Source organism: Malania oleifera, chromosome 12, assembly GCF_029873635.1.
Source record: "Malania oleifera isolate guangnan ecotype guangnan chromosome 12, ASM2987363v1, whole genome shotgun sequence".
In the NCBI taxonomy this organism is placed as follows: domain Eukaryota; kingdom Viridiplantae; phylum Streptophyta; class Magnoliopsida; order Santalales; family Ximeniaceae; genus Malania; species Malania oleifera.
This window is the reverse complement of record NC_080428.1, coordinates 62231308-62245314: the sequence shown is the minus strand read 5'-3', so window position 1 is coordinate 62245314 and position 14007 is coordinate 62231308. Positions and strand designations below refer to the sequence as shown.

Below are 14007 nucleotides of genomic sequence, written 5' to 3'. Positions count from 1 at the left end.
GGAGGCATGTTTGTAGAAGCTAGAGGGAACTCTCTTCCTTGGAGCTACGAATACACCTGCAAATTAGGACAATCGAGACAATGAGGACTCAAACGACATGGAAACACATGTGGTTGATTGGGTGAGGATAGCAAACTAGAATCTAGAAGATTAGGCAAAGGAAGAGACTCATTGAGATCAGAAGCACTTAGGGATTGAGTGTAGTAAGGAGTAGGCTCAAAGAAGGTAACATCTGCAAAAGCAAAGAATCGATGCAGCATAGGACTATAACAATGATATCCCTTTTCAGCATATGAGTAGCTCAGAAAGACATATTTTATAGCACAAGGATCCAACTTATCCAGCCTAAGAGTTAGTTGATAAACAAAGGACACACACTTGAATACATGAGGAGTTAGAGAGAATAGAGGTGAACTAAGAAAGAGAATGGTGTAGGGAATTTTACCTCTAAGAATAGAGGATGACATCTTGTTGATAAGATAGCAAGCAGTAAGTACAACATCACTCCAAAACACTTTAGGTACATTCATTTATAATGGTATGAGTGATTTCAAGGATATCTCTATTTTTCCTCTCTGCAGCCCATTTTGTTGAGGTGTGTGAGCATAGGATGATTGATGAACAATATGAAACTAAGTAATATAAGTTTTGAAGTGAGTATTGAAAATTTGAAATACTCTTTATCATTATCACTCCAAAGTTTTCGAACTGCAAAACCAAATTAAGTCTTTAATTCAGAATTAAAGGCACAAAATATATGAAATAACTCAAAACAATCTTTTATTAAATATAGCCAAGTCATCCTTGAATAATCATCCACAAAGGTTACACAACTTGGACACAACTCTACTAGGGACTCAAAACATTATAATGGAATAACATGAAAGGGACACGATGGTGTTTTCCTAACTGACAATACTCACTATTAAGACTAGACATAGAACTCAAATCAGGAACTATATTTTCCGACTTTTCCAACGAAGGATGACCAAGGCGACAATGGATTTGGAGAGGTGTGGCAACAAAAGTGCAGACAGTAGAAGGAGATAATGGCTCAATGTCATAAAGTCCACTAGCTTCACGCCCTTCGTCAATGGTCTTCCTTGTCTTGAAATCCTAAATAACCATAGAATTAGGGAAGAATGTTACTAAACAAGTCATGGATTTGGTAATCTTGCTAACAAACATAAGATTGAAAGGAAACTTGGTAATATACAAAATTGAAGGAAGAGAAATAGAAGAAGTGGGATTTACGGTCCCTATTCCCTTAACTGCAGTGGTATATCCATCAACAAGAGTTAACACAAAATAATTTTTTACGATACTAAAGAGTAGAGAAGAAATTAGGTATACTTGTGATATGATCAATGACAACGGAATCTATAACCTAAGGACTAGGATGAGGAGTACTGGATGAAAAGCTTTCTATGGGATTACCGCAACTGCGCGAACCACCTCGATAACTTCTATAGATGTTTGGTAGAGAACTAGAATCACCATGCGTGGCAAAGGTTTTTCTCTCAAAGCTAGATGCAAGAGCAGGAAAATGTGTGCTAAAGGATGCACGAAGGACACGAGAATAAACATCAGCAAATGATGGTGACTCTGCAGTACTGAATATTTGGGACCGAACTGCCTCAAACTCGGGTTTCAAACCTGTTAGAACCGAAAGAACTTTCATCTACTCCCTCTGCTTCTGCATCTCACAAACCTGTTGAAGCTCTCTCTCTGCACAATTTTTGGAAGCCTCACAGCCTTATCTTCGTCGGAGCCCTAGAGGGACTTGCGACCCTTTCCTCCACCTTGCACCCCTCTCCTAACCTCGAACCTCTCTCCCAGGCTTGAAACCCCCTACCTTCTCCCTGTCTTGAAGCCTCTTCCCTTCTCTTAAGCTGAAGCCTCATCTTGTTTAGCAGTTGTTTTTCTTGTGCATTCCCTCCCTCTCCACCACGCATCACGATGGCAGGTTGGCTATTGACCTAGCTCTTGATGGCAAGAAAGTCAACCTCCTAAGGGTTACTGAAATGCAAAAGCAGGAGGATCCCCATCTTTCTTCAAAGCAGGTGATGTCGATTGGCTCCTGGATGCCCTAGATGAGTTCTGGAGCTACGTCAGTGTAAGGCCTTTTCCCCCTCTTGGCTTCGATGCTGAAGGTAGAAGGAGAAAATGCTGCTCCAACTTCAGCAAGTTCATTGCCCTAACGAATTAATGGAGGTTGGAGGGTCATTGCCATACCTGAGGGTCCAAATTCAAAAGGCTGGTTTAAGTTCTGCTTAGCTGCAAAAGAGCTAGGTCATAGAGTGATCCCTAGCCCTCCAGCCCATTCTAAGGTGTTTGTGTTGTTCCAATCTTGACTCCCTGCTCCCAACACAGCTGCCCTTTAGGTTCAGTGTGCATGCCTTCATTGCTGGGGCTGCATCAGGCATTCCATCACTTGTCGGAGCCAAAGTTCATGGAGAAGGTTTGTGAGGACATGTGATCCTTCGTGTGTCACCTGTGAGGCTGTCAAGGTTCTTCCCTTTAAATCTTATGGGCCCAACTCTTTTTGTCTCAGTGCTAGCTTCAAGGAGTTAAGGGCTAGTTTTTCTTTGAGCCCCTCGTCTTCAAGCCCTGGTGATTTCACTTTCGGTCTTTCACTTTCTAGGTCCCCCTCCTCCTCTCCACCTGTTAAGCCTACTGCCTTCGCCTCTTTCCCCTCTGGCTGTGGCCCTTTTGGTTCTTTAGACAATCAGCAGATCCTCTTTGGGAATTCTAACCTTCAGTAGGTCCAGCAAGACCTGATTGAGCAGACCTGCCCTGTTCTGGATGATAACCACTCTTCTGGTGAAATTCTCAATCCCGCTTCTGAGGTGGAAAATCTGGCTATCATCCCTGCAGCAGCAAATTGATCCACTGAATGCTGAAGACAGTCCCCCTTCTCCATCTTTGAGGGAGTTAAATGACGTGGGACTTGATAGCACTGATTTCGATCTGCAGTTGTTCAATTGGGTGCTTCGTAAAATGAACCTGGCGAGGAAGACTATCGGGATATCCTTTGAAAGTTTCAAGGAAAGAGTGAAGCGATTATTTGAGGAAATAGGGATGGAAAGAAGAGAAGAAGGCACAACTTCTGGGAAAGAACAGCAAGGTGGCAGCTGACTGAAAGGCACAAGTAGGGAATTAAAGAGACTACAGTGCTCAGTGAACTATGACAAGTTGAGAGGTGCTGATTTGGGAGAGGCTGGAAGTAGATGGGTTGGCGATCTGATACTATGTTGAGGACGCTAATCTCTTGGAAGATGAGGGGACTTAATGACAAAACAAAAACATCCATAATCAGATCATTTCTCAATACCTAGAAATGGGGATTCTATTTGTTTTCAGGAAACAAAGTTGAAATCTATGGGTAGCTGGTTGGTTAACAGTTTAGGGGAGTTTAAAAAATTGTAAATGGATTGTGTTGAGTGCAATAGATAATACGGGAGGTATTCTCATTATTTGGAATGACTTGTTAGTGGAATTATTGGACCACTTTGTTCAACAGTCTTGAGGATAAGTTTGTTTGGAACTTTGCTGGGGTCTATGGCCTAGACGGGGGGCCTTCCAAACATCTTTTATGGAATGAACTTGTGGAAAATAAAGACAAATGGGACAGTCTGTGGGTCATTGGAAGTGATTTCAACATGATCCTTTATCCTCACGAAAGGAATGGAACTTCTTCTGAATCTATTCGTGTGCAGGAGTTTCACAACTTCGTCAATGCATATGCTCTTACTAACCCCTCTCATTGGTGGCCCTTTCACATGTTCAAACTCGAGTTCACACTCAAGGATTGATAGATTCTTAGTTTCTCCTGATTGGGAGGAACACTTCCCGAAGATTACCCAATTCTAATTGACACTGTAATCAAGTGGGGGCCAAACCTTTTCTGCTTTGAGAACGTGTGGTTCAAACATGAAGGTCTTGATGAAAAAGGCAGAAATGGTGGCTTGAGCTACAACTTGAAGGGAAGATCAGCTTTGTGATTGCCTCAAAGCTGAAAGTGCTCAAAGAACAAAATTGTTTTTGGCAGCATCACTACAAGGGAAAAGGATTGTCTTGACAACATTAAGGAGCTGGATTATAAGGGAGTTAATGAAGGTCTAAATGCAAAAAAAAAAGGTTTGGAAAGTAGTTCTTGCACATGTCATCATGGTGAAATGGCTTGGAGGAAAAAATCTATGGCTCTTTGGTTGAAGGAGGGGGATAGAAATACTAGTTTCTTCCACCATGCAGCTAATGCACATTGTAGATTTAATATGATACCAGAGTAGATGGGGGAAATGAAGAGTGGAATTTGCAACTTTTTCAAAGCCTTCTATGCTGAACTAGAGTCATGTAGACCGAATTTTGTTTAGAAACCTGAACCACAACTCAATGGCTTGAGAGGCCTTTTGAGGTAGAGGAAATTTTTTGAGCTCTTAAGAGTTGCAGTGGGGATAAAGCCCCTGGTCCTCGTGGATTTAACATAGCCTTCTTCCAAAGGAATTGGGACTTTCTCAAGCAAGATATCATGGGGTTTTTGAAGATTTCCATAGAATCAACAATTTTGTTTCTAGTATAAACTCTACCTTTACCTCATCAATTCCTAAGAAACCAAGGACTTGCAACATCAAAGACTTTCATCGGATTAACTTGGTTGGCAGTTTATACAAAATCCTATCAAAAGTCTTGGCAGCTAGGCTCAATTATGCAATTTTGATAGTTGTGAAAGTTGTAGATGCCTACATTAAGGGTGGGAAAAGAGGACTGGTGTGCGAGGTCTTAAATTTTGATTTCGACTCAAATTTCAAAGCTCCAAACGTACGGAAATTTCGATTTGATGTCAATTTCCTTTTCAATTTGAAAAAATTATAAAAATTAGTAGTAAAGCATGGAATTCTTTGTGAAACTTTAGAAATGGTTAACAAACATAATAATATAAGTTTTAGGACTAATATATTACAAATTAAATGCATCTATGATTTGCATGAGGTGGAAAAGTTGTAAAATAGTATGTGTATCAAACATAATTGTAAATTGTAAGATAATGTACATTAAACATATTCAGTTAATACAAATGAAATTCAAAAATCATTTAAATATGTTTATTATACAAATAATGATTATTTAGACATGAATGGTTAAATAAAATGCTATTGTAAGTTTATTTTTTTCATATAATTTCAAAATCACTTTGTAATAATTTTTTGTTTCGAAAAAATAAATAAAATAAATTAAGATAGAAATTTCACTTCACTCTTAAATTTCTCATTTGAATTCTGGCGAAATTTCATCGTATAGTTAAAATTTTGACAAGTTTCGCTAAAATTTCGAGATTTCCATAAATTTCGGATGATTCATTGATATTTTGACGGAAATCGATTGCCATTTTCAATTTTGAGGGTCATAGAAATCGGAAATTTCGATGGAAATTTAAGACCCTGGTGGTGTGCAAATTGGGTATGGAGAAGTCTTTTGACCATGTTAACTGGAATTTTTTGTTGCACGTTTTTAGAAGAATGGGGTTTTGGGGAATCTTGGTGTAGATGGATCCATCAATTTATCTCTACCCCATCTGTCATGATATTGATTAATGGTTGCCCTTTGGATTTCTTTCAGACTCATCTTGTAGTATACAAATTACTAGGTGACACCCTTTCCCCCCTTTTGTTTATCATGTTCATGGAAGTGCTAAGTCTTATGATAACTAATGCAAATGAAGGTAGCCACCTAAAGGGTCTTAGCATTGGAAAGAACAATTACTTCATGAAAATCACCCACCTCCTTCCTACAGATGACACTATCATCTTTTGTGAGGACTGAGTTGGAGGTGACTCTTAATCTTAGATGCATCCCCCTCAGTCTTGAAGTGGTTTCAGGCTTAAAAGTGAATTTGGGAAAAAGTAAAATCATTCCAATGGGGACTTGTGTTCATGGTCTTTTGCTTACAAATCTCCTCGGCTGTAAGCTGGGAGCCTTCCCTATTACTTATCTTGGCCTACCCTTAGGAGCCAAGTTCCAGGATAAGGGTATGTGAGATCCATTGTTGCAGGTTTGAAAAGAAACTCGCTAGTTGGGAAAGGAAGTCAGAAGGTGCAGACTCACTCTCATTAGAAGCACTCTATCGAATCTCTTGGTTTAGTTTATGTCTCTTTTCCCTATCTCAATACAGTTTCCAAGGGATTGGAGGGCATTCAAAGAAGATTCCTTTCAATTAACATTGGTGAGGTTTTCAAATATCATCTTGTTAAATGGGGAGTGGTTAAAAAACCTTTACAAAAGGGCAACCTTGGCTTTAGATCCCTTATTATCTTTAGTAAGGCCCTTTTGGAGAAATAGTTTTGGAGATTCATGACAGAGAAATCATCTCTAAAGGGATGTCATTTTTGCCAAGTATGGTCTCCATAATAATATAGGTGTTTGGAGATATATCAGAAGAGGATGAGAGTTTCTTTTCTTTCGTCCACTTTAACAAGGGGAATGGAGAGTGTTCTTCTGGCATGATATCTGGTGTGCCAGTTCCAAACTCAGCTCCTCTTTCCCTTCCATCTTCAGACTCACTTGTGACAAAGATGCCCTCAATAGCCACCACGTGGAGTTCACCAGTCAGGATATTGTTCTTGATTAGGAATGCTTTCAACTTGGAACTTGCTACTCGTACATATTTTTCAGCGGTTTCTATAATTTTCAACTGCAGGCCAATTTTGATGAGCCCAAATGGGTTTTGAGCTAGGATGGGAACTTCATTGTCAACTCTTTCTACAAATACCTTATCTCTTCAGCTGGGACCAGCATTATTTTCCCTTGGAAGCTGATTTGGAAAGCGGCAGCGCTGCCCCCACCCCACCCCCTCAACCCAAGGTAGCCTTTTTCGCGTGGGAAGTTACTCTTGGAAGAATCCTTACCTTGGACAATCTTCAAAAAAATGATTTCTCTCATCAACGGATGCTTTTTGTGATTGGAGGAGGAGGAATCAGTTTATCACATCCTTCTACATTGCCCATGGACCAAGAATTGTGAAACCTAGCCATCTCCGTTATAAATTAGAAGTGGGTCACTGCAGCTATGGGCTTGGAAGGAGATCAAAGCTAATAAGGAAGAAAATCTCTCCCTCACTCCCCTTGCTATTTTTTGGGCAATGTGGAGAGAGGAACGGAAGAGCCTTTGAAGAAACTATTTCTTCAATTCAGGCTGTCATGGACCATTGGATTGCTATGATATCTAGCTGGCGTTCTGGGCTGCGTGGAAGGAATCCCTTTGTAACTCTTGATCTTCTTGATTCTTTTCAGTGAGGGATGTTTCTCTCTTGTTGTTCCCTTTGTACTTGGGTGGCATCCCCTTGATGCCTCTTTTTAATATATTTATTCTCTGCTGATGAAAAGAAAAATGGTTGTCCTTCGATTGGTCTTGCTAGATATGCTGCAAGGTCTTCCAAAATTTTTCGAATTAACAAGGAGTTTGTTGATAGGGACAAGTTGCTATCACTTAAGCAGAATCTTGCTACAGCTCAAGCTTGAATGGAAAAGTGAGCTGACAAGAATCACATTGAGGGTCAGCTCTCAGTAGGATTTGGTTATAGCCCTGTAAGCAATGTCTGTCACTACTTGATCTTTATTGAAGATTTCTCCTTGTTTCTATAGGACAAATCAAATCTTGGAGCACATAGGTCCTATTGCTTTTCTTCTTGACCCGCCAACAAGTTCTACAGTGTGTCATGCTTTTCATGTCTCTTGCCTCAAGAAAAGTTAGGGGAGGGTGTCACTGCACAACACCATTTTGGGGAAATTCGAGTTGCAGTTATCATCTGCCAGCTGAATAAGCAACTTGGGTAATTTTCCAATCTTGGAGGAGATATTTTCTGGAGTTTGTTTCTGCACAGCCTTGACGACAAGGCTGTTTTGAAGGGTTGGGACTGTTAGGATTTCAAATTGAATTTGGACCTATTTTAGTAATCAACTTTTTATTTATTATTCTTTTTAAATTAGGAGTAGTTATATGATTCTATTAATAAAATTAAATGGGGAGCAATTTTACGAGTCTATTAAGACTATTTATTTAATATTTTTTGTTTCATTTGTTTACTAAGTGCTAAGAACTTCTATAGATATGCAATCCCTATGGGGATTTCCAGGCAAGCAATAGTACCCATCAAAGCCTTTAGCTAATTTGGAGGCCAACTACCCCAAATTCATCAGCCCTTTTACTTCTTTCTCCTTTTATTTTTCCAATTTTCATAAATTTTTTATAAAACTTTATCCAAAGAAGAGTGATATGCGCGTGCAGTTTTCTTGAGGAAGGTTGAAGTTGAAGGAGCTTGGTCTAGGGGTTGCAAGTACCGCCTTGGAATACATTTTCTTCTTCTTTAACCTTGACTATTTTAAGAGAAGGGTCTCTGATAATAAAGCACTTGACCTGACCAAAGACATTACTTTCAAATAATTCTTGTAATCTTGAGTGTGAAATCTGTATATTTTCTCAATATTTCTATACTATTATTAGTTAGAAAAGTTAAGCTGCCCAAACTGAAGGTGGATGGTGTAATTTTAACTTGTAAAATTGTAGTGACAAGGGTAAGTGTTCTCCTGAATATGTGCCCAAACAGAATCCATGCATTCAGTTTAATGGCCAAGAAACCCATTCTAACTGGAATTTCTGCTCAAATACATGCAATGAATCCTGTGCTTCTGTGGCACTGATATGAAGACTGTAGATAAGTTGCAGACTGAGACAGTGTGTGCTTCCGTAGGTACATTTGAATCTCACAAACCATATGGAGAGGAAGATGGGCCCCTTTGAAGTTCATTTATCACAGGGAGATCTACATGCAGAAAAAGTTGTAATGATTAACGGTCTCCAGACTTTGGTAAGAGATTTAGTTGCCTTTCAATTGTTGTATGTATTAGCCAACTCAATCCTAATTACTAGTGTTATGTTTCATGAAAACGCAGACTTGTATTGTGGTTTTTATTGGGCATGTGATTTTCATATTGCCATTTGTTTATGTTTTGATAGATCCATTTTTATATGCTTCTGGGCTCTAGCAATGCATGTAGTTATATATTTGCTAGAACATTTTTCCATTTACTTTAGGCTGGATCTGAGCTTGAACTCAAGGTTGTATGTGAACTCTGTGAATTTCAGGCATGAACTGGATAAATTACATGTGATCATTATGACGTAATGACATCTAGTCACTGGAAATCATGCAATTGCAATTATTATAAGAACTGCGAATTATGTTACTTATTGCTTTGCCCATGTACAGGCTTTGCCACAGGTTGAGGCTTTTGGCTCCACAGATTTCCGCCTGGTATGAATAAACATTCACCCTCTAGAAAATGTCTTCAGGCTAGTCTCAGGCTGGATGTATGCTTGTAAAAAATGATTTGTTGGAATTGTATTGAATATTAATATCCTGTTGACAGAGTTGAGTTTTTAAGCCCCCGTTTCAATTGAATATTTTTGTTTGGGTGGTGGTAATCTTTATGGTTGCTTGAATTCTGTGACCCTTTTTGTGCTACTGGAAAACCATGAAATATTCTTTTCCATTCTTAAACAGCTCTTGCTTGCCCCTACCATGAAGTCTGTCGACAGAACAATCACCCGGGATAATCTAGACTTATGTAAAATTAAGTTCCACTTCTTGTTGTAACATTTGTAACTTTGATTATGCAGAATCTGATAGCGATAAAACCTGGGGTTCAGAAAATCACTGGCATAACATTGTTTGACACAAGAGAGAGGAAATCTTATGACCCTTTGCCTGATTTGGAGGTTGGTTATCTATATGAGTTAGCATTGTAAGCCAATTAGCAGTCCATAGCGTATCTAAATGTTCTAGAATATCCTCCTGGCAAGACTGGTCTAACTAATCAGTTTTGAAAATGAAACCCTTGATTTAATTGCTCCAAATAATGCAGATTTGAGGATGTTCTATTTTACGCCCCAGTTATATTGTCCTATCCTTCTTTTTCCTGGTGAAATTCTCGTGATTCTTGCACTGAAAGATAATACACCAAACGGATGCAAAAGAGCTGGTTGTGCAAAGGAAATAACTTGTATATATATATATATATATATATATATATGAGAACCATCTTTTATTCGTTTGTGGTTTTCCTCCTGCTAATGTGGTGGTCACTTATATATATATATATATATATATATATATATATATATATATATATATATGAGAACCAGCTTTTATTCGTTTATGGTTTTCCTCCTGCTAATGTGGTGGTCACTTTATTTTCTGATTAATGCATTGGGCATCCTGCAGATATTTGTGGAATCAGACTGATTCGTGTTGCAGCAGAGCTGTTCACTTAATGTTTTTGAGCTGGCGATTTAATCCTTCCTTTGAGAAGCAGTGGGTTTCCATACGCCATAGGACCTGTGTATTGGTATGTATACAAACGGCTCAAGCCAAGGGAAGGCTATGATACCTGAGAGGGCATAGCAGCAATGGAGGGCTGTACCCTCCATTTCATCGGCATTTGGGTCTGCGAGAAGCAAATGCAAATCTTTGGTCCATGTCTACTCACTCAGTGTAATCAAACTGTTCAATAGTTTTTTTTGGTCCCATATGTTTTCAGCAAATGGACGAAGATGAAACCTGTCCCATTCTTGTCCCCATGCTTTCAATTCCACATTTATTTATGGTTAATGAACAATGATTAATCACAAGTAATTGCTCCACTGAAATGCATTATTGCTTTATTTACGCAGCAAATTCCCATTGCTTGGAACTAAAGCATTTTCTTGTATTTGAGAAAAACTTCAAGATTAATGGAAAGAAAGTTTAATCAAAATGAATTAGAATCTTCTATGATGAGTCGGTGTAAATCAACAACTCCGAATTGGATTAGTTTCTCCTCAACAAGTGCTTGGGCCAATAAAATCCTTTCCTAATGGAGAGATGATTAGAGAGGTAAGAAAATCATATACTTTCCATTACAAAACCAATAAACCAGAAAAAGATGGATTCTTTTGTGAAAGAATTTTTGGACCTATAAAAAGTAGAATTTATGCTTGAGGAAATAATCAAGTAATCAGAAATGAAAAAGAAGACTTGAATTTTTGTGAACAATTTGGAGTCAATTTGTTGATTGATATCAAATGGGTTACATCAAACTAGCGTCTCTACTAACACACATGTAGTATTTTAGCTATTACTAATTTTTTGCTTGGGTAAGCACCTAGCCCACAGAATACTAGTGCTGAAACATACAACGGTATTCCTCAAAATAGCACATATTGCAAATCTAGATCTTAGTAATGGCAATGCCCATCCACACGTGGACTTCTTAGTTTGTATATTTTTCAGAGTTGGATTTTAGAAAAAAAAAAAAAATGTATCTTTAGAGGGATTGAAATGTTCAAACAAAGATATGCACTTCCATTAAAATATTTGAAGGTCATTGAAAGGACAAACTCAAACTTTAGACAAATTATTTTCACATGCTGAATGCAAAGGGACAATGTAGGAAGAAATGTGGACCGAGTGACTTCACATCTAAAGCGATATTTTGTTTTTGGCCCTTTTTATTTTGAAGCAAGGCGCGAGAATTGAGACCTAAAGTTCATGTCCTCGAGCATACTTTATTATTGAAAAAAAAAATAACAAGTAAAAGGAAGTGAAAAAAAAAAAGTAGCACAATGAAAGAACGTTCATCATGAATTCAGAAGGCAAGAATCAAACGGAAACACATATAACAATAGCCCATTGCTTTTCAACTTCCATTTGGACACTGGAGGATGACAATTAAATTTACAGGTACAAACAAAACAGAAGGTAAAGTTAAACAGAGAGCAGGAACTAGAACATATTAATCAGGGTCAACAAGGATTATTTTCAGTTTGGATGTTAAATCTCCGTTTAGGCATGAGGGCCCCAAACAGCCCAATTGGCTTCGCTTCCGACACGTGGCATGCCACTTGTCTTCGAATAGGAATCTACTTTGAAGTTGGCCCCACACATGACTCCCTCACTGTCTATCCTGGGCATTGGCTTCATCTTGTTCATTGGATGCTCAAAGCTCACTAACCCTCCTTCACTGTGAAACATGCACCCTGCCAATTTCATTCACCCAAAAATTGTGTGAGATGAGATTCTATCCTATATATGCGAATCATTACGCTACTGAAATTTCATTATTTATCAAAAATAATAATGATAATAAATCATTTGCCTGCGGGGAAGGGTGCATATGATTTTGCACAACTTGCTTTAATGAGTTGCAGATTATCAGAAATCACCAGAGACCCATCTGCTGCCAAACCCCAGAAGAGCTTCACCCTTTCATCAGCACCCTGCCCAACATCCATGCACACATACAGTCAATTATAAGCAAAAGAACAGCACACTCATAATTGATAACCCATGATTGAAAAGTAATGTTGAATTAATGATTCAATTCATGGGTTGTTTTATCATTTCTGAATGATTTTGGGCATTTGTGTTCATAGTATGTATACGCTATCAATCACATAAAAAAAAATTTCGTTTTCGTTTTTGGGCAAATATCACAATTGCAAAATAAGAAATAGGGAAAGTTTTGAGGGAGCGTGTGAACTTGCCAGTGCTGCAAAAACAGTTCCATCTTTTGCATCATACACAACAAACCCAAAGCTGCCTTCTAGATCCTTGAGGACCTGGTGGGCAGGGCAGGGACCCCGATCCCGCAGGGTCCGGTACGCTTCGACGACGAACATGGCCTCATTGGCGTTCTTTGAGAGGCCATACTGCCTGAGGAGGGCGCACAGGTTGTTCAGCTCCCCCTCAAAGATGCAATATATGTCACCCATTCCACAGAACAACCTGCATTATTACCAACAAACCAATTAATCAAGCCCACAACACATTATCACTTTACGGACAAACCCAATTGTTTTTAAGAGAGAGAGAGAGAGAGAGAGAGAGAGAGAGAGAGAGAACCTTTTATGAATGGAAATGGATCTTTGGGGGGGCACAAAGGCCAGTGAGGCCTCATCTCCAAAGCAAACAGAGAAAGCATTGTTGGAATGGGAAGAGAGAAAATCATTGAGAGTTTCTTGGGGAAGCTTAGGCTTCAAAGAGGCCTTAAATGAAGCAGAGCTGTTCAGCTCCTGAGGCGCATCTGCCAATCCTTTCTTGAATATCGCCAACATTTTTTCCTCTTCTTCTTCTTCTTCTTCTTTCTATGGTCCCTTCTCTCAACAAAACACCACAAGTTTCAATCTCAGAGAAATCCAATAAATCCCACAACAACCAAATTAACACAAATAGCTAGATGGAGAATTATGCTTCACAAATGGGATATATATATATATCTATAGAGAGAGAGAGAGAGAGAGAGAGAGAGAGAGAGAGAGAGAGAGAGAGAGGTGGCAATGCTATCCAAAAGCCCTGATCTGCGCCATTGAGATAATGAACAGACCTTTCGCTTTTGGGTTGGGAAGCGTGAGATGTGGTGGGGTGTACCGTGGGCGCAAATGGGGAAAGAGCTCAATGGTTAATCGGACGGCAGCCCGTGCTGATGATGACCTGAGTTGCCACGTGGTGGGTGATGAGAGGGCGAGCGTAGGGTTTGGAGGTGTGGTGGGTGACAGGGTAGGGTGTTGGGGTTTGGGGTGGTAGGAGGAAACGGTCAAGGGCTTATCTTTAAGAGGATGCAGATGTGAAGTTGACGGTGATCCGAGTCAGCACACTCACTTTTGTCGGAGACTTCTATGCGTAGTATTGATGTTGTCGGGTCGGGTCGGGTCTGGTCGGGTCAGTGCCGCGTCGGACGTGACGGTGTGATCATTGAACCGTCTACATGGACCGGTCAACTGGTCCAATCATATGCCTCAATCTTAAACCGCCAGGATGGCATTCGCCCATTTCCCTTTCTTTTCTTTTTCTTTTTTGGCTTTTTCCTTCCCTTTGAAGTGTTTAATGTGGTTTTGTAACAAATAGCACATTATTATGAAAAATGTGTATGCCACCCCATCTTCCACCATCATCTTTTATCATTTCGATTTTTT

General features: G+C 39.3%; 2 protein-coding genes across 4 annotated transcripts in view; one reads left to right on the top strand and one right to left on the bottom strand.

The window, feature by feature from the left end:
* Window positions 1-10723, top strand: part of LOC131145225 (uncharacterized) — a 29773-nt gene extending 19050 nt beyond the window's left edge. For all 3 annotated transcript variants that reach the window (XM_058094370.1, XM_058094372.1, XM_058094371.1), the window contains 4 exons: window positions 8747-8863; window positions 9266-9310; window positions 9676-9774; window positions 10280-10723. In XM_058094370.1, the coding sequence (XP_057950353.1) occupies window positions 8747-8863; window positions 9266-9310; window positions 9676-9774; window positions 10280-10300 (282 nt within the window). In that variant the 3' untranslated portion in view covers window positions 10301-10723. The remainder of the gene's footprint in view (window positions 1-8746; window positions 8864-9265; window positions 9311-9675; window positions 9775-10279) is intronic.
* A 934-nt stretch (window positions 10724-11657) lies between these two features.
* LOC131145224 (stem-specific protein TSJT1-like) lies at window positions 11658-13573 on the bottom strand. The gene is made up of 4 exons (XM_058094369.1): window positions 12938-13573; window positions 12580-12820; window positions 12192-12312; window positions 11658-12072 (listed from the first exon to the last, which is right to left on the bottom strand). The coding sequence occupies exons 1-4, from the start codon at window positions 13147-13149 to the stop codon at window positions 11879-11881; spliced, it is 768 nt and encodes a 255-aa protein (XP_057950352.1). The 5' UTR covers window positions 13150-13573; the 3' UTR covers window positions 11658-11878.
* Between the last annotated feature and the right edge of the window lie 434 nt (window positions 13574-14007).